Source organism: Phoca vitulina, unplaced genomic scaffold (assembly GCF_004348235.1).
Source record: "Phoca vitulina isolate PV1807 unplaced genomic scaffold, GSC_HSeal_1.0 scaffold8, whole genome shotgun sequence".
Taxonomy (NCBI): Eukaryota; Metazoa; Chordata; class Mammalia; order Carnivora; family Phocidae; genus Phoca; species Phoca vitulina.
The window spans coordinates 42,677,829-42,704,244 of record NW_022589711.1 but is presented as its reverse complement, the minus strand read 5'-3'; the positions used below and the strand labels follow the sequence as shown (position 1 = coordinate 42,704,244).

Genomic DNA, 26,416 nt, shown 5'->3' with positions numbered 1-26,416 from the left:
CATCCAACAAATATTTACTGAGTGACTACTATGTTTCATGCTCTATGCTACGTGCTAACTAATGGATGTAATACTCTTAGTTTTATATTCAAATGCAAGGCCAAATGGGAATCCAGGTTTCTATTTATGAAAAAATGCCGTTCAAATCCCATGAAGTGTTATCTTTTTTGTAGCTTCATGGAAGACTTTTTTAAATTTAAATTTTAGTTAGTTAACATACAGTGCAATATTGGTTTCTGGATTAGAGTTCAGTGATTCATCACTTACATACAACACCCAGTGCTCATCACAACACGTACCCTCTTGAATACCCATCACCCATCTAGCCCATCACCCACCAGCCTCCCTCCATCAACCCTTAGTTTCTTTCTCTATTGGTTAGGAGTCTTTTATGGTTTGTTTCCCTCTCTCTTTTTCTTCCTCCTTCCCATATGTTCATCTGTTTTCTTTTCATGAAAGACTTTTGAAAGTCTGAATAAAGTATAGTGACTTGCATCCTCCTTACCTGTGCTCTTGCCTATTACCTCAAAGAACTCCAATGGAGTTCATTCATTCAAATGATTTATTGGACCTCTCTGTGTGCCAGGTTTAATGCCAGGTGCTGGCAGTAGAGTGAGTACTAAAACTCACTGTAGTGGGATTACCCTGGGCCTCCCCTAGCCATAGCTACTGCTAATAATTGCTAACATATTGTGGTCACTCTGTATCTACAAGTTACTTCCAAATTCTTAGATAGATGGTATCGGCTTCTAATGATACGTCTACCTCTAGTCAGCCATTATTGTTGAGAGTATCTAACTCATCTAATCTAATTGAGTCCAAGGCAGTTTTGGAGGGAATTTCAGTAAATCAAAGAATCTTCGTGTTGAAAGGGATCTTCAGATCATCTAGTCCAACTCCTGATCTTCTGACTCTGGAAATACTGAGGCCAAATCTCTAATTTCTTTTTCATTCCTGAGCATGCATTTTAAATCTTGATCATTAAATGTTGCCACTGATCTCTGTTTTTCTCCTTTGATAACCTTAAAAAATTTTAATTCTAACTTTGGATTCCCTTGAAGATGCTTTTCAAATTATTTCTAACCACCCCATTTCTGGTAAGTAGAAGTTTATTTTCCAATAGGATTTGTAGGATACGGCTGCAAAATGTGTGAAGCAATGTTAGAACTGAAAGGAGAAATAGATAAATCCACAACTATAGTTAGAAACTTCAACATCTCTCTCTCAACAGTTGATAGAACAACTAGACAGAAAATCAGGATATGGAAGAACTGAGGGTTTTTCACATTCATAAAGACTTACATTCTAGAAAAAAATCTTTGGATTTTTAGAAACATTTGCCAATTTACTATTGCCTGAATGTCACTTGACCACAAATAATCTCACAAATTTGCTTTAGTCTTATTCTTTGAGACGTTAGCAATGTTCTTAGTGCCTTATATTTATTCATTCATTCAAACATTCAATAGAATTTTATTAATATCCTCTATAGTCAAGACATTGCATTGAGTACTACAATTGATTTCATTGTTTTTGAAATGTTTAATAATTAAATTCTGTGTGAAGGGTTATTTAGCAATAATATATAGTATGAACTTTAAAAACTGTTTAAAAAGTTATAGAACTGAATCAACTAACAAGCATCCTTTACCACTTTCAGAAGCTCTTCTCTGAAGAGAATTCTGGGATTGTAGTTTCCTCCAGCACTCCATTGTTACATGTAAGAAAAAATACAATCCAGAGAGAGAAAATGACTTCACTTGCCTGAGGTCACAGAATAAATGGAAACAGGCAGTAGCAGGAACCAGATCTCCTTCCCGTCTCAGCCCAATACACAACCCCCTTGGGCTGGCCTTGGATCAGAGGGTTACTGCTCCACAGCATGCAATTAAGCTGAACATCTGGCTTTAGCAGGAGACATTTCTCCCCTCCACCTCATGGGTTCTTCCTGTTTATCATCTCCCCAGATCTCCCTCCTCACATTCAACAACATATCACACCAAAGCTCCTGACACAAATCTCTTGCACAAATATCAAAAGCTGGCTTATTCTTGTGAGTACTGGATTTATCAGAACCAGCTTGGGTTTTTATTATCCTTCAGGATACACTGAATATAGGTCCTGTACAATCTGCTGCTATCAGACCCAGCTGATAAATTGCTTCTTTCTCCATACCAGCTCCATCATTTGAAGGGTATCATTTTTGCATTAGAGAAGATTCTTCAAGACCACTGCCTCATCTAGTGTGTGGGCCCTGTTGAAGGCATGCTCTCTACATCATCATGTAGGTGCCTGTCCACCCGACACCCCTGGCTCCCTCCTCATGGCTTGAGGGTTGATACGCTACAGAAGTCTGAAAAACTGACCAGCAACAAACAACCAAACCAACCTCTCAGCCTGTCTGGCTTAGTTTTTCCCACTCACAGAAGACAAACCTCTTCTTTGGGGTTTAGGACTTTATTTCTAACCCCAACAGGTATTTCAATTTCAGGAAGATCTACAAAGGTGTTGTCTCACTACAACAAATCAGGCAGTGCTTCTCCTATTACTGGAATTTCTTCTCTCTCTTTCTTTCTTTCTTTTCTTTCTTTTCTCTCTTCCTTCCTTCCTTCCATTCTTTCTTTCTCTTTTTTCCTTTCTTTCCTTCTCTTTTTTCTTTCTTATTTCTTTCTCTTATCTTCTTTTTTAGAAATTTATTTATTTGAGAGAGAGTGTGTGTATGTGTGTGCATGCGCACGGGTGTGCGCACAAGCTGGGGAGGGGCAGAGAGAAAGGGAGAGGGGAAGCAGACTCCCCGCTGAGCACGGAGCCCTACAGGGGGCTGGATCTCATGACCCTGAGATCATGACCTGAGGGAAACCAAGAGACGGACACTTAACCGACTGAGCCATCCAGGCACCCCTTCTCTTTTCTTGCTCTCCTTTTTTTCTTAGGTTTGTAAATATTTACGCTTGTGCTATTTAAACATCCTTGCTATTTAGTAGCTAGCATGTCACTGCCACATCTGGCCAAAGACACCACAATTTAGTTGATTGATTAATTTATTGATTGGTTGATTGGGTGGAGTTTTCTGAGTATGATGCTTGGTTCAGTAATATAAGAATCACAGAATCTCTGACTGGATGTGCTGATTCTTAAACTGTAACTGCCCCATTAGTAGATCTTTTATAAAATAAAGATTTTATAAAATACAGAACAGATTCTGATTTAATTGAGTCTTGGGTCTCAAAGTCCTTCTGGGTGGCTCTCATGGGTAACCAGGTTCAGAACCTCTGGATAGGTCTAAAAGGTTGCCCAGGCAACTATTGATCTGATGCTTAAATCCCTTCCCTTGGGAAACTAGAAGGTTGACTCTTCTTAAGACCAAGACGCTAGGTAGTCTAGTCTTCCAGACAATCTTCCTGGGTGTACAAACTCTGCACACTGCTAATGTAGAGGGAAGCAGCATGTAGTGATTAGTACTAGACTAGAACTTCCTCTCAGAAAGCTAGAAGTGCTTAGCTGTGGCCCTTCCTGATGTCAGGGGACTATCCTCCTAGGTCAGTGGTTTTCAACCAGGGAAAATTTGTCCCCCAGATGACATGTGACAATGTCTGGAGACATTTTTGGTTATTACAACTTGGGGGAGTGCTACTGGCATCTAGTGAGTAGTGGTCAGGGGCTGCTGCTAAACATCCTACATGCATAGGATAGCCCCACAACAAGGAATTATCCAACACAAAATGTCAGTAGTGCTGAAGTTAAGAAACCTTTCCCAGATCCTTGCTCTCAGGTTCTCCTTCCTCCCAGGAAATACCATCTTTAATGGAATTAGTCCTAAACCTTTTCCTTTTTTTTTTTTTTTTTTCCTGGGGCTTGAACTCATGACCCTGAGATCAAGACCTGAGCTGAGATCAAGACTCGGATGCTTAACCAACTGAGCCATCCAGGAGCCCCTAAACCTTTTCCTTCTTTCTGAGGCACGATTTCAACAACGTTTTCCAAATCGACATTTTCTATCCTTTTTAAGTCGTCCCAAGATGAGATCATCTTGCTTTGCTTTTAAAAAATAAAGACCGCCACCTGACTGTTTATGTCAGAGAGGCAGAATAATCCTAGCGCCACCTTTCCCACTTGCTGCTTCCTCTCCCACTCAGCTGCCTCTCCAAAATACGAAATGAGCCAAGCCACATGACCTAGGGGAGGCCTGCCTTGTCTTCACTGACCGGGCACCACAGCTGGTGGAACTGGCCACGGGGGCACAGGCCATTGCGTGAGATGTCCTGAGGTTTACAGGCCCGCTGCCAGGCTGATTAATAAGTGCTAACACACTTTTAGTAGGTCCTAGACCTGCTGATTTTTCTTCCCACTTCCTTAGATCATTTCATTATTAAATTAAAGATTGTTGTGATTTAAACTGAACTGTCAGGCAGCCTGGGGACAAACGTGGGGTTTGGTGAAGAAATGGAACCCGGTACAGCATTTACTAAATCCAACCTCAGTTGGGTGTTTTTTTCTTTCTCTTAAAGAAATAATTCAAAACTCCCAAGGCTAGAAGTAGAAGTAGAACCTTCTCCTGCAGTGTCAGGAGCCCACACAGAGAGGCTGGCATGCCAGGAAAGGAAGCTGATTATAAATAGCATAAAAAGCAGCATCAGTCAAAACTCACTGATGTGCCTGAGCAAAATGTTAAAGGAAACAAACAGCTTCTGAAGTAAGAAGCAATGATCTTTTTTAATTTTTTTAATTTAAAGAGCTAAAGAATGAAAACTATATATAGATAGATAGATGATAGATAGATCAAACACACACACAACCACACACACACTACATACATACATACATACATACACAGAACCCAACTGAGACCCTTGAGGAAGTAATGGGTAATTATTAATTTTAAAATAACAAAATTACAAGTAGTCGGAGCCACACAGAAGGAACAGCCATCCTTTTTCTGTGTGATCAATGCTATTTATTTAGAAAGCCTATGGTTTCCCCTTCTAAAATAATTTTCTTGTTACATGTATTTTTTTTCCCAGCTTCGATGGAAACCATTTGAGATCCCAAAAGCGTCTCAGAAGAAGGTGGACTTCGTGAGCGTAAGTCAATGCCATGCACACCTTCCCTCTGCTCTGCTTTCTTCCCCGGTGAGCGATCCAGCCCTTTGCAGGCTGAATGCCAGGCGGCAGCAGACTTAGAGGCAGGCAGCAGAGACAGCACCACCGGCCCCTGCTTCCAGGGCTGGCCAAGGGATGTCTTACTTACAGGCACCAAATGGCCGCTGACACCAAAGGGCACTGGTGAGCTATTTACAACATCTCTGAATGGCCAATGGAAATTGAGCATTTACCTGACTCAGGTTTCTTTATTTTGGGTTAGAACAGGGGTTCTTAGCATTTTTTCCCCCCATGGACTCCTTTTTTTTTTTTTTTTTTTAATTTTGTTAGCTACCATACAGTGCAATATTTGTTTCTGGAGTAAAGTTCGGTGATTCATCGATTACATACAACACCCAGTGCTCATCACAACAAGTGCCCTCCTTAATCCCCATCACCCACCTAGCCTATTCCCCACCCACCTCCCTCCATCAACCCTCAGTTTGTTCTCTACAGTTAAGAGTCATTTATGGCTTGTTTCCCTCTCCATGGACTCCTTTAATAGTCTGGTAAAGCTTGTGTTTTTAAATGCATAAAATAAATTACATAAAATTACAAAGAAGTTGATCATATTGAAATACAATGATAAAAATATTAAAATAACACATTTGGTTTTATAGTAAGTAACATATATGCTTCCTTATAAATGCACTAAATCACAAGATCTATGGAAAGATCTAACAGCTATAGTTGTTAGAAGTATGAGCATAAACAAGATTCTGGAATAGCTGTAACAACTATAATGTGATCTAAAAATATCCATGATTTCTATCAGTGACCAGGTTACAGGTACTTTTAATACTTCTGTAGTTTGTTGCTTACATTCATATTAATCGAAGAAAATGATACATTTCAGAGATTGAAAATAAATATATAATTTTGTTCCCATCCAAGTTCATGAACTTTCTGAAATGGACCTAGAATAGCATCAACTCAGGGTGACAACTCTAGTTAATGCAATGCTGATCAGAAGTTCTGCTTGGTAGTTACAGGTGTTGGGAGTATTAGAACATTGTGCTCAGAGCAAACCATATGTAGGGGAGAGGGAAGGGAGCTTCAAGGCAGAGGGGCTCAAAAAAGGCAGTGGGAGGTTTTGCAGACCAACCTCAGTCCATGGCTTACTTAGGGAGAGTCCAGGTGCCCAGCCATGGGCCAAATTGTTTGGATCATGCAGAATTCCTTAGCTGTATTAAGTGCTCCAAACTCTGTGTAGGTTCATCTAAATAGACTCCAAACTGACAAATTGAATTAAAATACAAAAAGAAACCCCCCACTCTGGGTGAATTATGGATATCTGAAGGAGCAGAGCTCCCTCCTTTCCATCTGCAGGTTTGGGGCTGAAGAATTTTGAGAAGACCCATGTGTTAAGGCTTCTTGGACTTTGGATTATCAGCAGAGAGGATGACAGTTGGTCAGAATGCTTCCGCTTCCCTGTTGTGGAAAACTTAGGGCTGATCCTATGTATAAGCACAAAGCTGCCTACCTGGTGAGGTGCATTTGAAGGGCATTAATTGGTCCCTAATGTGGCAAGCTTCCTCCCTAGGCCTCCTAGGTATCTGGTTTCAGCTCTGAAAGAAACTCTCCCCCAGGTTGATCTTAAGCACCAAACTCATAAAATGCCAAGTAAGGTCATCTTAGCCATTGAGACAATCCAGATCTAGGGCCATGGCTGGCAACTAGGGTCAGCCACCACCTACCATAAAACCCATAAATCTTGAGTTCCCCAGAAGCAGGCTGAACCCCAAATGTCCCACTCGACCCACGGAGCAGACCCTATAGAACCTTGCCTCCTGGCTCTCAGGGACCAGGAGGAGGGCTGGCCTCTTGGACAAGACTTGCATACACCCTTCCTTCTCCTGCTGTTCCTTCCAGGGCCTGCATACCTTGTGTGGAGCCGGAGACATAAAGTCTAACAATGGACTTGCCATCCATATTTTTCTCTGTAACACCTCCATGGGGAACAGGTAAGTGGCTCAGTGCTTGGGCAGAACATCCCTATTCCCCAAGAGCTGTTGGCCAGAGAGTGAAAGCCAGGTGGTTGTTTTATGTTATTGTTTTTTTCCCCCCAGAGCAACGTTGATATACATTTATTAATAAGTGAGCATTTCAATCTTGACTGATCCCTGTAACATAAATAAGAATTTCACATAACAATGCAAATAGAAAAGAGACAATGGGCATTGGGAAGATAGAATAGCCCAAGAGGTATTTTGACTTTAACCAGCTTTGGGTCAGAATATCTCTAATTTCTTAAAGTTCCCCAGGGCTGTTCTTGAGTCTAAAGTCATACTGCATGAGCAGCCATTAAGGGCCACCAGTTGGTGGCGGGTCAAGCTGACAGACTTTGGCTTCAACTATTAACTGTGTAAGCTTAACATTCCTCAGTAGAGGAGCTTACATATTGGATTTTTTTTTTAATCAGAAAAAATATGTAAATGGCATTCTGCCTCTTCTTGGAGAAGCAGAATCTCAGACCAGTTTTGCACGCTACCTCTGGAACCAGACTGTTACATCCAAAGCGCCATTCCACTCCTCCTGGCTGAGTAATCTGAGCAAGTCATTCAACTTCTCTGAGCCATGACAAGGCACTGAAGATGTCTCTTTGGGTCCAACGTCATATCATACCACCTCCTCTCTTTCCCCTGAGCCTCACTAGCCTTCACTCAGTTCTTTCAGCCTGCCTCAGAGCATTTGCATGTGCTGTTCTTTCTGCCTGAAATGTTCTTCCCACTCCCCAACTCTTGCCTAGATAATTCCTTCAGATCTCAGGTCAAATGTCCCTTCTTCAGGGAAGCCTTTGCTGACTCCTCACATTAGATCAGGTTCATTATTCCTTCATTCCCCTGAACTTGACTCTCTACGATGATACAGTTCTGTAATTATTTGATTGCTGTCTGACTTCCTACTAGGTTCTAAGCTGCATGAGGGCAGAGATTGGGTCATTTTGCTCACCAGTTTATATCCAGCACTGAACCTGGCACATGGTGGGTGGTAAACAATAATATGTGGAGTGAATTAATTTGTCTGGACAATGTTAAAACTGAAAATCACAGGAATTATTCTTTATGTTTCAGATGTTTTTACAATTCAGATGGGGACTTCTTGATTGGTAAGTTCTGAGGATTTCACTGTGAATTGATCCCCAGTCACAAGCTGCTTTTCAATTTTATACATATTATTTTCCTTTATCCTTCAATCTGTCTTATGTAGAGCAATCTACAGACTGAGGTCTAGAGGCCATTGGTGGTCTGAAAAAGATTCCTGGTGTACCTCAAAGCCCCTGGTCTATTTCCTGGTCTCTCTGTCTTTGCCCGTCTCTGCTGGGCCTTTCTAATATGGGAGATCTGGAAAGCTGAAAAGAAATAAAGAGTAATACCAACATGTGATTAACTTATTAAGATAATTCTATTTGCTTCCAAACCTGCCCAAGAAAAGACTATCTGTCATTGATATCTGCCATTTAGATAGAAATTTTCATGATAGTATCTAAAACAGAATGTCTCTTAGAGATTTCTCTGGTCTACCCATTCTATTTGATGGTTTCAATATTGATATTTTGTAGTCACCATTTTGGTGTAGACATTAGATATGCAAATGCCAGACTCGCTGGAACTATCAGAAGTGAGTGGTTTTCCATCTGATTTCTGTTGCCCTTTTCGGTCATTCCACAGAACCGGGCATATACAAACTCTTTACCTCGCAAACAAAAATAAGCAGAATCAATTTTTTCATTCACTTTCTTCCAGGTAGTAAAATTGTTAACCTAACTTGTCAGAATATTCATTTCCCCCCATGAGACTCAATAAAGCTCTTTCTTTTGGAATGAAAAATCAAATGCAGCCCTTGAGCCTTTTACTCTTCATGAAGTGGTCCTCATGCGAAAAGAGTTGTTTGTTCACTGCTGCCCTGTCTTTTTTGTTAGTTCCCCAGAAAGGGAAACTTCACATTTACACTGAGTTTGGCAGGATGCTTGTGCAGCCCAATGAGATCTGCGTCATTCAGGTTGGTGATGTGTCCCCTTCTTCCCCTGCCTCTCCCTAATTTGGGAGCAATCAGATGTTGCAACTGCTGTCATTTCCAAATCTAAAATTTCTTGGTGGATCATGTCTGAGCAAGGGGAGGGAGTTTTAGTCATGCAGGAGGCTCCCTGTGCTGAAGGGGAAGCAGGCTTGGGAGGCTGATTTGTTTTAAAATATGACACAATCACAGAGCAAAGAGCATTATCAATTTGCTTTCCTAAATACTCATACACACTTTGGATAAGGCTCTGTTTCCATGGATTGGTGTGGGGGCTGGGGTGCATTGAGACTAATTTCTTAAAAATTCGGCTATATCAGAGCACTGGTATCTCTGAACCCAATGAGAGATTAGAGTAGAATTGGTTTGGGTCACAGATGTGATTAGGAGTTAAATTTTTCATTTTAACTCATCTTTGAGCTGGTCACCTCTCAAACATAACTCAGCAGACTATAGCTTTATTTTTGCATCTGGGGCTAGCTGTGGCTCTGGGGCAGCTTTTTTATAGCCACAGGTATGATTTGGGAGTGCACACCACTGTCTACTTCCCGTTCCAGAGAGGAATGCGGTTCAGCATTGATGTCTTCGAGGAGACCAGGGGCTACATCCTGGAGGTCTACGGTGTCCACTTTGAGTTGCCTGACCTGGGACCAATTGGTAAATCTTCACTACAAGCTTTTAAGCTCCCTTGAGATATAGGACAGATAATTGCATGAGAGTTAAACATCCTTCTCCCCTTATTATCCTTCTCCCCTCATGATCTCACTCAAATTTCAACTTTCCTCTCTAGACAACTTCTCTAGATCAAGTGTAGTTGGGAATTTCAGAAGCCTATTAGAACTCTCTAAACAACCCCAGACATTTTTTTTTCAGACCTCTAAGTTCAGAGGTTCTGTGCAACGGCTGACCCAACTGATGAAATGAAATCATTAATTAGCTCATCAGTATATCAATCCATCAGCTAGTCTTGGCTCTGTGTTGTGCTGAGGGTAATTACGGAATCTCATTAAGAGTAACACAGGCCTCTTCCCATAAAATACATACATAAAAATAAACAACTGAAGCCAACCCATTATAAATTTCTCTCTAGAGTAGTATATAGACCATTGGAGAGCAGACAGTATGTAATAGATTTCTGGTTATACAGTGTACACCCTAAAGGATGTAGAAGTTTGGGTTACTAGGGGCCAAGTCACCAGGAATAGCTTTACAGAACAGATGAGATTTGACTAATTCTTGATGAAAAGCTGAGGACAAATAAAAAGGAAAGGGAACCACTTAAGCAAAACCATACATGTGGGAATGAACTTTGTGAATAGGAGGGAGATCATTTTCTCAAGTTAGTAAGTTGTGTGTAGACAATAAAGCAGGGGAAAGACATAAAAACGGCAAGGGCTGTACTCCTATGGGAAGGGGACTTGGACTGAAAGATGCATGGTCTATAAACCTCACATTCAACTCAGCACATTCCATAAAATGTACACAGTTAACTCGGGGCCGTGAAGGAGCTAGAAACCTCCTCCATGAGGCAAGACGAAAACTTTCAAAAGTGAATCAAGGTCCCCCCACCCCCGATTCTTCTGGCAAACTGGAGGCAGGAGATGCAGGAGAGAAGTGAAGGTGGTAGGAGGAGTTGTTCTCAAAACATCTTTTGGAGTGAAAGGAGGGGCTGGGAAAATTGGCCCTTGGTGTCATCTTTGACATGTTTGCTAAAGGTGGTGGCCACACCTCCCAGTTCTTCCTTTCCTTGTCAACAGCTTTTTGAGAGCCAAACAGGACAGGCCAGCATGTGCCTTCTGGTCACTCCCCTGGGGAGATCCAAATAGTCAGAGGAAGGTGGGAGGCAGCAGAGAGGCAGCTGGAGCCATGGCGGGCCGTCTGTCATCCTGCTCACCACCCGCTCTTCCCACTTCAGTCTGGCTTCCTGCTGCTCTACAGTCAGCATAGCCTCCAGGTTCCATGGAATACGTACCTCTGGAAAATATATATAATTTACTAACCAGCTGGGGGCTTATATTTTTTAACCCCAGGAGCCAGAAATGATAAAACACTCCCCAGGTCTCTCCTCTCAGAGTTAAATTATGTTTTTGCACTTATACTTTTTATTTTTGGTCTTTTGATTTATTTTCTTTCTCTGGAGGGAACACTCACTCCTAAGCAAAGGTAAGCAGGCAAGTCCTGAGTACTTTTTTCCTGAGTGGCAGACAGATCTGTCAGGCTGGAGAGCAGTTTTGCAGACTTGGATGGATTCCGACTTCTGTCTGAGGAGCAAAGGCATGCCTGGGGGTAACAGTATGTAACCCTTCCTTTCTGAGATCAAGGACTGTAGATGAGTTCTAGAATCATCATGGTTTTCTTGGGGAAAAGTTCAAGTATTCTACCAGACCTTCCCTTGGCCTCTTTTCTAGTCTCATCCTCTCCCCTCAACTGCAGTGATGCAATAATGCATGTAATATGGTCAATAAACCATATTTACTCTACAACTTTAGGAGGTGATGCTGGTGATGATGATGATGATTTTCATGATTCTTTTTCCTAATCAAATTCCTTGGGTCCTCCTAAAAGGGTACCAGACTGGGATTCCAATGAGCCTTTGGACAATGAAAACAAATTGTGGAATGGCTCTTGACATGGCCCTTTCTCTTTGTGCAACTGTGGGCATCTTTCCAATGTGATTTCAGAAGTATCTAAAAGACTTTTGGGTCGCTGTGTTCTAGGAGCCAATGGCTTGGCCAATCCTCGAGATTTTATGATACCCGTTGCCTGGTATGAAGATCGCCAAGTGCCAGGTGGTTACACTGTGATTAATAAATACCAGGGCAAGCTATTTGCTGCTAAACAGGTAAAGTAAGAGGGTTGATGGACAGGAATGGAATAAATAGTTATTAAGCACCTACTGATTGCTAAGGCCAGTGTTAAGTACTTTACATATCCTTTCATTTTTGCCATACCACTAAGATATTACAAATAAAGTACTATTTGCTTCATTTGTAGTCACAAAGGTAGTGACAAGTAATTTACCAAATGTCATAGTAAATGGCAGAACTAGCATTAGACCCTATATCTGTTTGACTCCAAAGGTCATGCTCTTTCCACTCACCAAGCAATAAAAATCCTGGCAATATGTAGCTCTCTATAAATGGTATGTAAAATATACTATACAGGCAGGGTAATATGTTATGAAAAGGGAAATGAGTAAACAAGCAGATCATCTAAGATTTTTATTACCAATGGCCACCATATTTCAAATAGAAGCTATGACTGATACAAAAAAAGTAGAACTCAATTAATTAGCTTGACTTAGTTTATACCACCAGCCTTGTAAACTTGGGAGATAAGCAAAGGCATAGATAATAATAATAATAAATAATAATGTAATATATAATCTATAATACATTAGCATATATTATATTATTGTTCAATGTACTGAATATATATTAGCAGAATGTAATTATATAACCAAAGTAATCCAAAGATTTCTTCTGTTTACCTTTATTTATTACCATTATTTTTGCCCATTTGACATATAGCTTATATTTTTCAAGGCATATTATTTTCCTTGGACAGCATCCAAGGTAGATGGTATGCTAACTAGCAGAGGCCAACTAGTTTGGCACTTAAAATTAACCCCTGAGAGTTAATTGCCAGCCTCATTGACACATTGCCACCTTCATATTGTCTGGGTCAGAATTTCTCAAAATGTGGTTTAGAGACCATTTGCACCAGAAATCCTAAGGGAAGCTTGTTTAAAATGCAGATCCTTCGATGTTATTCCAGCCTGGCAAAGATGATAACTTCTGGGCACGGGGTGTGGAAACCTGCATTCATTTTAAGCATGCTCCCCATATTATTTTTGACATGTAGTTGATAGAGAACCACTATTCTAAAGGTAGCCAGCAGCTCCGTGGGTTTCCACTTCCTAAGTGGACTCTGTGCTGGTTATTCTCTGTGTGAGTTCCCACACTGATCCATTACCCCTTCTCTGCCATGATCTGTGTCCTGGGAGATGACCTGTATGGGCTCCCTAGCCAGCTGGTTTTGGGTTGGGTTCAACCAGTGGGAGGTACTCACAGGAAGTTGGAAGGCAGGAGGAAAGACAAGTTGAGGTTTTTCTTCTCCTGTTTCTTCCCTATTTGGGACTGCATCCCTCCAGGATCTCAGTTCCTGCTGGGTAGCCCCAGTGGCGTCCTGGAGCCAGTTCATACTGGCACGCAAGAGCTGATAGACACATTCTTCCCAGCTTTGTGTTCAGCAACATTACATTAGTAGCTCAAAAGTGATGAGGGTGGAATACTTATACCCACAAAATTAACAAATGCTATAAAAGAGAGCATTTTTTCCCCAGAGAGATGGTTGCTAGTTGTTAAATATTTACCAACACACCATTGAGCAGCCCCTTCTTCGTGGTTCTAGCTCTTGCTGGAATCCTATAACAACAGTGTCTTCACATATCCCACAGGCCTAGGAATGGCGATGGCTTCCCATTGTTGCTAGGCCCAAACCTCAGCATCTCTAGTCAGTTCACCTAACCCTAATCACACCTCTGTTAGTAGTCCCTTCAGTAAAGCCTTTAGAATATTCTGAGTTAGATGCTGTTTCCAGAACTGATGCATGGCTGCAGTGGGGACTACCTTCCTGTCACAGAGCACCGATCCTCTCCTACCCCAGAGGAGCAGGCCCAAGGAGCATCACCTCGGGATTGCTCTGAAAACTCAAGTCCTTGGGGCTGGAACTCTTAGGTACCACCTTCCTTTGCTCAGCAACCTAGGAACTGAGTGTACCAGAAGCTCCTCTAGGCAGCAATTACCTGGAGAGCAGTCCCAGCAAGTGCCTGCCCTTTGCACCAGGAACCCCAGCCCAGATGGTCTGAGAATTGCTGACATCCACAGATTCTCACAACTGTGTTAAAAATTGTTGAAAAGGCACTACCTGGAGAATGTGTTGTGCTTCTGCTGCACTGTGATCAGAGGCAGCTGCAGTTTATGAACTGGAAAAATAGGGTTAGTGGCTTAGCAAGGGACAGTTTGAAGGCACGGGAAGCAACCACAAAATGATTCAGGGTCATACTTCTCCCAAGGGACGCCATTACTTAATTATGAGAACAAAATCAAATCAAAAAGAGAAGCAGTGATGCCAAGTACAAACTGTGGAAGCACAGCTACAAAAGCATTAAGCGCTGAGATTACCCTTTCCTGTTTTTTTGTTTGTTTGTTTTTGTGATCAGGACGTCTCCCCATTCAATGTTGTGGCCTGGCACGGGAACTACACCCCCTACAAGTACAACTTGGAGAACTTCATGGTCATTAACTCGGTGGCCTTTGACCATGCAGTAAGTCTGGACCATGGAGGGGCCCGGGGGATAGGGCAGCCCTTAGGTGGGAGGGGTCCATAGTAGATCCCCGATATTCACAGATTTAACATTTCCGGTGTCACCCTTGGAAGCCCAAGATATAGTCATTCATCATTGCGCTGCCAGGAATTTGAATCCCCTGCAGCCAGGCTTTGGGGAACAGAGTAAATAACAAGCTACTCGGGGAGCCAAGCCTGACATGCAACACTCAGCTTTGAACACAGCTTAGTTCTTACACTGAGTATCTCAGTAATTCCCATAGATGGCCAAAAACTTAGTTTCTTCTTAGCAAATGTATCCCCCAAAGAAACCAACTGCTAATGTTGGTGATAAAGTGATGAGAAAGAGACAGCTCTGGATTTGGAAAGTTCTCTGTCCTGCTTACGAATGCTGAGTCTGCTCGGTCCGGCTTCCTACTCCGGTACTCCACTCCTGGCTATTTTTAGCCGTGATGGAGCAGACAGCCCTCTTCTAAAGTTCCTCAGAATGTTCAGAGCCTGAATTTAAAACACAGAAGTTCTAAAGTGTGAATTCGGTGATATTTTTCACTCAATTAGAGGGCCACAAATAAGCCCCTGGTCTACAGGGCAAGCCCCCAAGGCCCCACATTCGTGATAAAGTGCTCCATTCTGAGATCCTGGGGGAAAGTTCATTTTGCAGCCTAGTTCATAATAGATTAACTTAAGCCAAAAGCTGGAGGGATAATTAGAGCAGAAGCCAGAGAACCAGAGACAGAAAGATTACTCTGAGTCAGTTCAGCTTATCTCTAGGGGGACAAAACTACCTTTCTGAAGAGCAACAACTCGTAACAAAACCAAAAGGGAAAAGAAAATGAGGCATCAAGCCCAAAACAGCATGAAAAAGGATCCAGAGACACGGATAGAGCTTTATTTGAGCCTCACTACCTTTTCTTTAACAGTTTCAGATCATTTCTCAAGACAGAGGAAGAAGTGTAAAATCTCACAGCGATAGGGTTGGGGTTTTGGCTTGCCTTTGCACGGGGCCAATCTTTGCACTGCTGCTACAGTTATTCTTCCAAAACCCAGGTCCGATCATTCTACCGCTGCATTAGAAAATCTGTGCAGCCTCCCCATGGTTTAGGATAGTCTGAGCTCTGAAGCGTGGTATCTGATGCTCTCCACCATCTGGCCCTGGACTCATTTTTCCAGTACCAACTCTTAGCCCCTCTGCCTTCTGCCAGTGCATTCTGGGCTTTAGCTTTCCTGCCTCTTAACAAAATCTCTGTGCATTTTGATGTCCTTCCTGTTTTCTGTGCTTAAAATGCCTTTTCCTTTCTCTCCTTCCTTCCTTCTTTTTCCTTCCCGCCTCCCTTTTTCTTTCTTTCTCCTTTCATTTTTCAAAACCTGCCTCAAATATCACCCCCTCTTTGAAGCCTTCCCTGATCCTCTCAGGTAGGTGGCATCCTCTGTACTCCCTTGGATTTCTATTTATAAAGCTAGATTGCCCTTGGCACCTTGCTGTGGTCAGTTGTTCACACACCTGTTTTATGACTCCTCCAGGACCCCCACATTACCATCACTAACAATGCTAAAGGGGCAAGGAATAGTTCTCAACCATCTTTGAATCCCAGACCCTAGCATGGCATGTGAAAGCAAACATGATCATTGATTTCAATGAAATTGAATCTCAGTCTTTCCATTGAAGGATTCTAAAGTTCTTTTAAAATCACAATATTGTCCCCCAGCCTATGCCCTCTACATTACCACCACCCAAACTAATGATGTAAGTGGTGTATTCTAGACCTGAGTCAAACAAGGGTGAGGAAAGCAATGAGGATACCATCTGGAATCTCTGTGATGCCCTCAAAGAGAAGCATACCCTACATCTATACCAAGAGTTGGATACTATTTTATTTCTATTTCTACCTCGCTCTGAGCATCCCTTTTGCTGAGAACTCCCTGCAGCACATTCCAGCTCTTGTCACCCTGACCTGAGGTTGGGAGGCAGGCACGACTGGTTCTCAGACCCACAGGGTAACACTTGCATGAAATGGGGGCTCAGCAGGGTGAGAAAGCAGCTCCAAATCCTCTTAGCTGGTGTTAATTCATTTTGCTTCAAGCAAGAGGGGAAAGTCAGATGAGTGATTTCTACACCTCAATGACAAGCCCAGACTTCTTAGCTTTGGCCTGTGTGGCTTGATCAGAAATTACTGTGTTGGGGCGCCTGGGTGGCTCAGTCAGTTAAGCCTCGGACTCTTGATCTCAGATCAGGTCTTGATCTTGGGTTGTGAAGTCAAGCCCCAGGTTAGGCTCCATGATGGGCTCCACAATAGGCCCCGCGATGGGTATGCAGCCTACTTAAAAAAAAAAAAAATAATAACAACCTAGAGTCAACTTGGAAACCCCTTCCAGTGTGGGTGACATGTGTACCATTGTCCAGTCACCTCCCTTCCATCGTCGGCTCGGTGTCTCCTTGTGCTTTCACAGGATCCATCCATCTTCACAGTATTGACCGCCAAGTCTGTCCGCCCCGGAGTGGCTATCGCTGATTTTGTCATCTTCCCACCTCGATGGGGGGTTGCTGACAAGACCTTCAGGCCTCCTTATTACCACAGTAAGTCTCTATTTTACCAAGCCACATTGGAAACCAAAGAGACCACAAAGTGTTGAACATTAGCCATTGGGAATACCACTGAGGCGTCCCTGGACACCATACTGTGCTGGCTTTTAGGATCCTGCCTCCGGAGGCCCTAGTGCTGCTCCCCAGACTTGTAGTTGCTGAAACACCATGACTTCCGTGGAGATGGCAGTGATGTGTTGACTCTGAGAAGGAAGTAATGCCTACAGCCCAGTTCCTCTGGCCCTGAGGAGAGGCAGAAAGGCCAATAAAGTGTGAAGCAAGACGTTTCTTTACATTTCAGATGCTTCTTTTGGGGGAGGGGGAATGGTGGGATGTTGTTGGTTAGTTTTTTGTTTTGGGAAAGCTCTTTACCTAAGCCTGGTTCAAGAGCCAGTAAAATGTGCCTTCTCCAATTATTTTGGTGGGATAAAACAGACTGCAGCCCACACTAGGGAATGGACTCCATTCTGGATGCAATTTCTATGGAGCATTTGTTGCCTAGAACAGAACTTACTAAATCTATTATTTTTATTTTATTTATTATTACTAGCAGCTAACAATTATTGACCATTTTCTTTGGCTCTGTTATAAGTTCTTTAAAACTATTAAACCATTTAATCCTCAACACAGTTATAAGAGGGAGGTAGTATCATTATCCCCTTTTTTTCAGAAGGTAAAACTGAGGCATGAGGGATTAAGTAATTTGGAAAGATCGAATAACTAGTTAAGTGGTGGAGTCAGGATTTAATTGAAGGCAATCTGATGCCAGAGCACACACACACTCACAACCACTAACCGATGTGCCTAGCACAGTGCCCGATACACAATAGGCATCTAATAAACATTTATTTAATTAGTAAATGCATCACCAAGAATGAATAAGGTATTTCACGGCTGCACTTAATGAAGTTGGCATTTTTAATAGTCCAATAGCTGGCCGTAAATCCAACCTAAAGGTCCATGTACAATTCCACTTCCTGAAGATTGCATTTTTGTACCTAGAGTTCTGGAAAGACTCTGAGGTGCATTTCAGACACCATATAACTCACTAACTATCTACCATCTTTTCTGAGGAGTGTTCTGGAAGTTAGTCCCCGAGAGGACCTGCTGTCCAGGAGAGAGAATTGCTTTAGCTTAGCCTGTACCTCACATGCCAGTCCTTGATAACTCACTATTTCACCTAGTTCTTGTGTTGAGGCTGCTTTATGGACCTGAGGTGGAGGTTCTCACATTTTCGTATGTGTCAATGTCACTGGAGGGCTTGTTAAAACACATATTCTTGGGGCCCACCCTCAGAATTTCTGCTCCAGTAGGTCTAGGGTGGGGCCTGAGAATTGGCCTTTGTAGCAAGCTCCCACAAGCTGCTGTTCCAGGAACCACACTTTGAGAACAGTAGGAATCTAAAAATCGCTTAGAATGCCTCCTAAAAAAAAAAGTCTTCCCAGCGCCCACTCAGAGAGTATAATTAGTTGGTTCTGAGGTGGAACCTCAGAATCTGCATTTTGAGTTGGCAAGTCAGAGGAGTCTACAGGCCATATACTGAGAGGCACTGGCCTGCGGCCCGTCTCCGTGCCCAGGGAGAAGGCTAACAGAGCCATCTAACTCAGACAAGTCTGCTAGTGTGCTACACCTCTCAAGCCACTTTGGTTTGTAGTTCATTCGCCTGAAACAAATGACCTTGTGAAATGGCTCTTATAATTTTTTAAAAGACTCTCAAGTACGTTTGGCCCAGGATAGATAGATATCAGAAAGGTACGGTTGCCTGAGTTAGTTGGAAAAATCACAGAACCCCAAGTTAAAATTATTTTTTTCCAGAGGTATTAAAACTATTGCTTTAGCAATAATCAAAATCTTTGCTACTTTGATGTAACTTTATAGAAGTGGAGAATTATTTCTGTAGAAACACTGTCTCCAGTCATCTTAATGTACTTGAGTCAACTGGATTCAGCATTAATCAGAGAGGCAAGGTCTACCCTCCACATGTCCTTTGAAGTATAGAAAATGATATAGAAATGTCATCACCAAAGTCATTGCTACCTAAATTCATATTCAGATCAAAGCTGAATTCTGCATTGCTCTCTTCTTAAGATTAAGCCATGAAGGTGACCCTGAGGACACATCCTAGATTGAGGAGTGTGACAACATATTTCAGTCATGAGCAGAACTGCTTTTAAAATATAGACACCTTATGCTTACCGTTGCTTCTTTTCCTCTATTTCCGCTTCATGGAGAAACGAGTAGAGCTATGATCTGGGTCTTACTTTTTCTACAGGGGCCTGCAGCAGCATTTTGTTTCCTAGGCAGGATGAATATGGCTGCCTAGTCAATGACAGAAATATTTTGGCACTTGGTTACACTTCACATGTCAGGAAGAAGGCTGGGGCATCTCTCATGCCAAATGTCCGGGTTCGCAAGGGTTGCCAATGCCATAGCTCTCTGCTCTGTTCGTGGTCTGCACTCTCAGCCCTCTCATGGGACAGACTATGAGAGTAAGTTTAGATGGGCTATTTCTTACTCATCTCTATCATAGCATTTAGCACAGTGTCCAATTACATATGTGGATGGATGGATAGGCAGACAGATGGGGTGGCGAATGGACAGATGGGTAGGTGGGTGAATGAATGGAAAGGCACTTAAATTTTCTCAGGTATTGTATTTCTTTAATTCTTGCCCTAAGTGTGTTGCTGTTCTAGTAAAGAGCTTTATTTCAATAGAAACATATAATTGAAAGAGTGGGAACGTGGTGATTTTTGTCAAATTTTGCTGACTCCAGAAAGCACAACTAAGACCGATGTACTTAACTTAGATTAAAGCAAATTTCCATTTAATACGAGAGAACTTTCTAACACCCAGAGCTTTTCAAAAGTATGGTAGGTTGCTTTGTTGAGTAGAGCTTCCATTCACAGGAGGCATGCAGGCAGACCCCAGGAATTAATCTGTCAGGAATGATATAGAAATTCTTCTGTATTGAGTAGAAGTAGTGATCCTTTCCAATTTTAAAATTTTAGGATTCTATGAAGAGAATATCAGTGGAACTAGAAAGAAAAGAATGAATCTAAGAAGCATTTTGGAGGGTAGAAAATAAGATGATAGATTCAGATACAGAAGATAATGTTTGTTAGGCTATATAGCATTTATGTACTGGTTTTTATAGCTACTAAGATCTTTTCACACAGATTATCATTTGATAATAGACTCCAAGTCCAGGGTTCTTTCCATTACATGACTCTTCCATCAACACATTCACACACACACACACACATACACACACCCCATCTCGGTTTTCTGGATTGGGAACCAGAAATATGGTGATACCATGTACTACTGTGGGGCTATTTGGGGGAGGAGCAGATCAGATCTGGGAAAGAAGATGATTTTAATATAGGACTTATAAGCCTAGGTGATAGAGCACATCTACTCTTTATTATAACTTTCATTTTAATTATTATTAAAATTCTTGTCTGGGCCATGATTTTCTTTAGATCCAACATTATTTCTTTCAGGCAGTGGAATTTAAGACCTCTAATAATCCACATGTCCATCAAGTAGAGTTTTGCCTACCAAGAGTTTCACACTCATGAATACTCTGTGGGTTTTTTTTTTCCCCTATCTATCTGTATTCATTAGTAATCCTAAAAAATTTATCAGATTCTCCTATCTTCTTGGCATTCCACAGAAATAATGCTTGAGAGGTCTTGGTACTTTACAGGTCTTGCCTTGGATAATAAAACTAATACTCTTTCAACCTTCCCAGGGAACTGCATGAGTGAATTCATGGGACTTATCAAAGGTCATTATGAGGCAAAGCAAGGTGGCTTCCTGCCAGGGGGAGGCAGCCTGCACAGCTCAATGACCCCTCATGGGCCTGATGCCGACTGCTTTGAGAAGGCCAGCAAAGCCAAGCTGGCACCTGAGAGGATTGCTGATGGCACCATGGTAAGTAAATCAAATGCCAGGCTCTGGCAGCCTCTGGGCTTCCCAGCCTTCTCAAGAGGAGTGGCTTTTTTTTTTTTTTATTTCTCCAAAGACACAGAGGAGTCGGGAGAGGAGAGTGTGTGTCTGTGTGTGTATTTATTTCCATGTGTGTATGCACACACCCCTATGTGTATACTAGACCTCTGATGTGGTGGGGTAGAAAGTTCTTTGGACTTGAGTCAGACCTGAAATCAAATCCTAGCTCTTAGTTCCTGCATGACCTTGAACAAGTCACTTAACTTCTCTGTGCTTCGCTTTCCCCATCTGTAGACTGGGTGTGGTAGCCACCCTAGCAGGTGGCTATATTCAACCTTATAGACTGTTCAAAGACAAGGGAATATTGTCAATACTATCTGTATGCAGCCCAGCGTATATATGCTGTGTCTCAGAATCATCTGCTTTTTGAGGTAATCCTCCAGGGCCACAGTACCCAGAGGTGCAGGATGTCACCTTCAGCGGAGTTCTCAAGCCAAGGAGGATCAGGAAGCCTTTGCCTCACTATAGTCAGGGCTTGTGAGCAGCAGTTCTCAGCTGTTTTCTCATTTTCTTTTGCTCTCTTCTGACATGGGATGAAATTGATGGGATTGAAAACCTGTTTTGTATTCTTCCTGTATCAGGCTATAAACATTGAGGCTGAACACAATTGCAGTTGGCTGCGGTACTTGATTTTTATTTTATTTTTGCATTCTTGGAGGTGGAGTTTATGGACCACAAGGAGTAATTTTATGCTAAATCATATGCAAATTTGCTTTACATTTTTCAACAAATGCCTTCAATGCTACCTGACTTTAAAATCAATAGCACAGAACTGCCTGACTGCATGCCCAGCTTGCAAACAGACAGCATTACCTGCCTCTCTATCCAATGCAGTTTGTTTTCAGTCCCAACTCCAGGACCAGAGTTGATGGAGCTGATCTGCAGAGGGAGGGTGCAAAGTCCCATCTGCTTGACCTTGGCTCTCTTTCCCTTTCCAAGGGCCTTTGCAGAATTTCTGTGGAGACCTACATCTCTGTGAGATGTGGCTTGACAGTCTCAATTAAGCTGTTGCCTCCAAAGGCTCTCTGAGGTACATGGGCTGTTTATATGAGAAGCAAGACTTTGGGAAATGCCTAGGGCCTGGAGCACTAGGGCAGAAAGAGCTCCCCTATGTAAGGGATTAAGGGCAGGGCACGCCCTAGGTAGCCAGAGAGCCCAGACTACTTGGCAGGGGAGTGTCTGGCACTTTACCTAGACCTAACTCTGGGTCACCATCACCATTTCCCGTTATATAATTTGGACCCAGGCCCAGTTATACACCTTATCCTTATTCCAGTTTGGAATAAACAGACTTTGTGCAATACTGTCTTCACAGCTCAGCTGGAATGGGGTTTTGTCACTCCAGTCAGACAGCAAGGCTCTGAAGGAGTCCTCCAAGACACAACAACAAGAACAGCCATAGTAATAACCCTTATATCTGAATAGTGCTTTATAATGCGCACAGCACTTCCACATGATCTCCTCTGGTCCTCACATCAAGCCTGTTATGGGAAGTCAGGCAAAGACAGTCATCTCCATTGTTCTGGGCATAAAGAAGCTAATGTACATTAGACACCAAATATTAACATGGGTTCTCAGGGCTGTGACACAGGAGAACTTTAACTTCCTTTGGCCAGTCTATATGTTTAAAATTTCCAGTAATGTGAACACATAAGAATTGTAGGGTTTTATTCCTTTTATTTTATTTTATTTTTTATTTTTATTTTTAAAAGCCACAGCAATTGGTGAAGCTGGAATATTTAAGCTGCACCGAGCACTTGCATATTCGTTCTGTTGGAGACAGAAACCTCCTGAACACAGCGGGACAGCCACCATTCAGAGTCTTCTGGGATAGGGTTTTTAAAAGTGCTACAGCCATTTATGCTTCCTCCTTCCCTCCTCTTCCTCCTCCTCCTTACTCTTTCTTTTCCTCCTTCACCTTTTCCCAGCCCATCTCTTGATCAAAGTCCTGAAAAAGAAAACTCAAATCCCAGCTCTTCCACTTCTTGCTACCATCACCTAAGACAAGCCATTTCTCAGCTTTGAGCCATAGTTTCCTCCACTACAAAAATGGGGAGTATGGCCTCCCCATGAGGACATAGCCACAGTGAGTGATGGCCTCTAAGAAGATGAATATTCCTAGAACTCTCCTGCTTCTGCCTTTGGATGTAGCAAATTTAGCTCCATAACACTAAAGGACAATGTGAGGCTTACGTGCCCAATTCCATTTTATAGAATGAAACGTGGAGCTCAGAGAAGTTAAGAGCCTTGCACCGAGTCTCACTTGCTTCTGCATGGTGGGGTCAGAGCCAGAACCCAAGGTGTGAGCCTGCTGTCCTCACTGTGTTAGCACACATAACTTCTTATTCAAAGATTCTGCCTACCTACATCTTTTCTCTTGACATCGAATCAGATATGTTTTATTATCCACTTCACTTCTTCTTTCTTGTTCCCCTCCTCATTTCCTACAGGCCTTTATGTTTGAGTCTTCTCTAAGTATGGCCGTCACCAAGTGGGGGCTCAAGACCTCTAATTGTTTGGATGAGAACTACTATAAGTGCTGGGAACCTCTCAAGAGCCACTTCACCCCCAATTCCAGGAAACCAGCAGGACCTAACTGAGACTGGAGCATTGCTGCCATAATTGAAAATGGATTTGTGTGGTTTTGTTTAGAATCCTGCCCTCTGGCAGTATGAGGGAGGGGTTGGTTAAAGTGAGAACTCATTTTTTTCACAGGCAAGTAACTCAGACATTTGTAGAAATGTATTTGAAAAGTTCTATGTCAGCTTAATTACTCAATAAACACTTGACTGGTGTTCTGTGGAAGTAGCAATTGGTCATAATCAGGTCTTGATGAAGAATACCTATAGTGGCCAGGACTGGGGGTCCATGAAATTAGCTCAAGATCAAGAGCCCTTCACATGAGTTTAGCCTGCATGCTTTTATTCTGGGAGTGCAAATCCAGGGTGTTTACCACAGACCACAAGACCAAGCCACAAGGAAGGACCATGAACTGAGGTTGAAGCCAAGGCCAAGGTCCTAGGCATAGGGAATCACAAGGGTTCAGCAGAGCTCCAAACATCCAGCATCATCCTAAAATAGATGGGCAGACAGGCCAGCAGGCTGTCTGATCGTGATAGTCATGTAGCAGCCAATATAGATGATTATGGACAAGAAGCCCAGCCACTAAGAGTGAGCATCATTCACCGAGGGGACCAACTGCCCTGATTTCCCTACTGAAAGCCCCATATCTCAGGAAACCCTCAGGCCTGGTCAAACCAGAGTAGTTAGCCCCCCTACTCTTCACTCATTTATCAGTCCATTTGGCAACCATTCAGTGAGTCCTTGCTATGGGCCATCTACAGAGTGAGACGCTGGGGGTGAATGATTGAGAAGAAAGAAGTCATCTCTCCCCTCCCTTATCAAGCTTACAGTCTGGGGAGATCAGGGCCAAAGAAGATTAATGTCCCAGCACAGAGCCAAGCAAAACTGAGGTAGCACACGGTGTATAAACGCTGTTCCTAACAGCTCCCCTCCCGTGGCCGGTATCCCTCCCAGACGACTGGGCTGTCCAAGATTTTGGGGGTCAGCTGATTAGGTTCTCTTGGAGAGAGTAGACAGGCAAATCAGAACAGAAAAGAATGGCAAGTGTGTTTTTCACTACTCTAGTTCTGTAGATTTAGCACACACACCCCCACTTTGTTGCCTTAGTAGCAATTTGATATGCTGCTATCAAGTTTTTATTTAACAACATGTAATGCGAGTCAGCTATGTATCAGGGCCTAGGAACTAGGGTCGCCAAATAAAACACAAGATGCCCAGGTAAATTTGAATTTCAGATAAACCCTGAATAATTTTTAGTACAAGTATGGACACAGAAGCCTGTATTTGTATTTGCTAAATCTGGCAACCCTATGTGGGATATGGTGGTCCAGGAGATAGATATGGTTCTCACCCTTATGGAGGTTACATTCTGAAGAGGGAGACTGATGAAATAAACAAACAAAATAATTACAAATTGTGAAACATGCCAACACAAAACAAACAGGGACTGAGAGAGGAATAGCATATGGGGAAGGGGAGATCATTCTTTAGAGAAGAAGATCTTCAATGAAGAAGTGATGGCCAGACCTAAAAGATAAGAAGCAAGTCATTGGAAGGGTAGGGTTGGGCTGGGATATAGTGCAGAGGAGGAGTATTCCAAAACAAAACAACAAAACAAAACAGCTTTGTAGGTTCAAGGAACTGGAAGAAAACCGAGTGTGTGGAGCCCAGGAGCCAGGAACAGGCCATTGCAATAGTCCTGGCAAAAGACTGCATTGCCCTGGACTAATGAGGTAGCAGCAGAGACAGAAGTGGGTAAATTCCTGAGTTTTGGAGTAGACCTGAAAGCCCGTTAGTGATCTGTATGCAAGGGGTGAGGGGAAGAGGAGTTGAGGACAGGGCCAAGATGACTGGTAGGCTTCTGGCAGTGGTATTTCATGGTCTCAAACAGGTGGTGACAGAGGCTGGTGTGCCTTCCTAATGTTCCTTAATATAAAGAAGTCTTTATTAAAAATGGAACACTGTTAACTAGCAAAGCAGTCAATACCTTTAAACAAATGTTGAAACTGGCCAGTGTAACAGGAAGTTGCTAGTGGCCTGCCCATCTCCCACCAGCAAGCACCATCCGCTGCTGACCAGCCAAATCTAGTTGCCTGCACCACACCCGCAAGCCTGCCCAAGGCCCAAACCAGAAGCCAGTGAAAGTGCTGGGATTGTATAGCTCTGGACACAGCCCTCAGCCAGTGACTCACGGTAATTCGTAGATAAACACGCCAGCCCTCTTGCCCCACACCTCCGGGGCTTGTGTTTGGCCCTGGCCCCCTGCAACTTCCAGAAGGATGAAGCTCCACAGCCCCCGGCGGCGACGTCCAATAATGCATTTATGATTAGCTTCTCTCCCCTCCCTTCCCCACTCTCCTGTGGTGCTTCCTGGGCTCTTCTCTCAGATGACCCAAACTAAGACGACCACTCAAATAGTTTATTGCCAAACTCCAACCTTTCCAGAACAACCTCCTCTAACTCTGCTCTTATCCACGTACCTAGACTCTCATCCATTTCTGTTCACTCCATCATCAGTTTGGTGGCCAAGCCTTCCAGGAGCTGAGGAAACATTCAGCATTTACATCCATTCAGTCCCAGTCCTTGCTTTATCTCCTCCACTTTATCTTGTTGGCAGCAACTCCTCAGCAAGAGACAATATTTCATCCAGCCACGCTGTTCACGCTAATTAAAAAAAGATTTAGTTTCCTTCTGTTGTGCTTCAGATCAGCAAGAAAGATCTGTACCCTTTCCTTAA

At 42.8% G+C, this 26,416-nt stretch overlaps 1 protein-coding gene across 1 annotated transcript in view; it reads left to right on the top strand.

Annotated features, from left to right (window-relative positions):
* Window positions 1-23,890, top strand: part of HGD (homogentisate 1,2-dioxygenase) — a 41,497-nt gene extending 17,607 nt beyond the window's left edge. The window contains exons 5-14 of the mRNA XM_032406144.1: window positions 5,022-5,081; window positions 7,011-7,102; window positions 8,213-8,247; window positions 9,061-9,140; window positions 9,713-9,812; window positions 11,873-11,997; window positions 14,380-14,484; window positions 16,953-17,079; window positions 20,840-21,021; window positions 23,547-23,890. Coding sequence (XP_032262035.1) covers window positions 5,022-5,081; window positions 7,011-7,102; window positions 8,213-8,247; window positions 9,061-9,140; window positions 9,713-9,812; window positions 11,873-11,997; window positions 14,380-14,484; window positions 16,953-17,079; window positions 20,840-21,021; window positions 23,547-23,696 — 1,056 coding nt within the window. The 3' untranslated portion in view covers window positions 23,697-23,890. The remainder of the gene's footprint in view (window positions 1-5,021; window positions 5,082-7,010; window positions 7,103-8,212; window positions 8,248-9,060; window positions 9,141-9,712; window positions 9,813-11,872; window positions 11,998-14,379; window positions 14,485-16,952; window positions 17,080-20,839; window positions 21,022-23,546) is intronic.
* The last annotated feature ends 2,526 nt before the right edge of the window (window positions 23,891-26,416 follow it).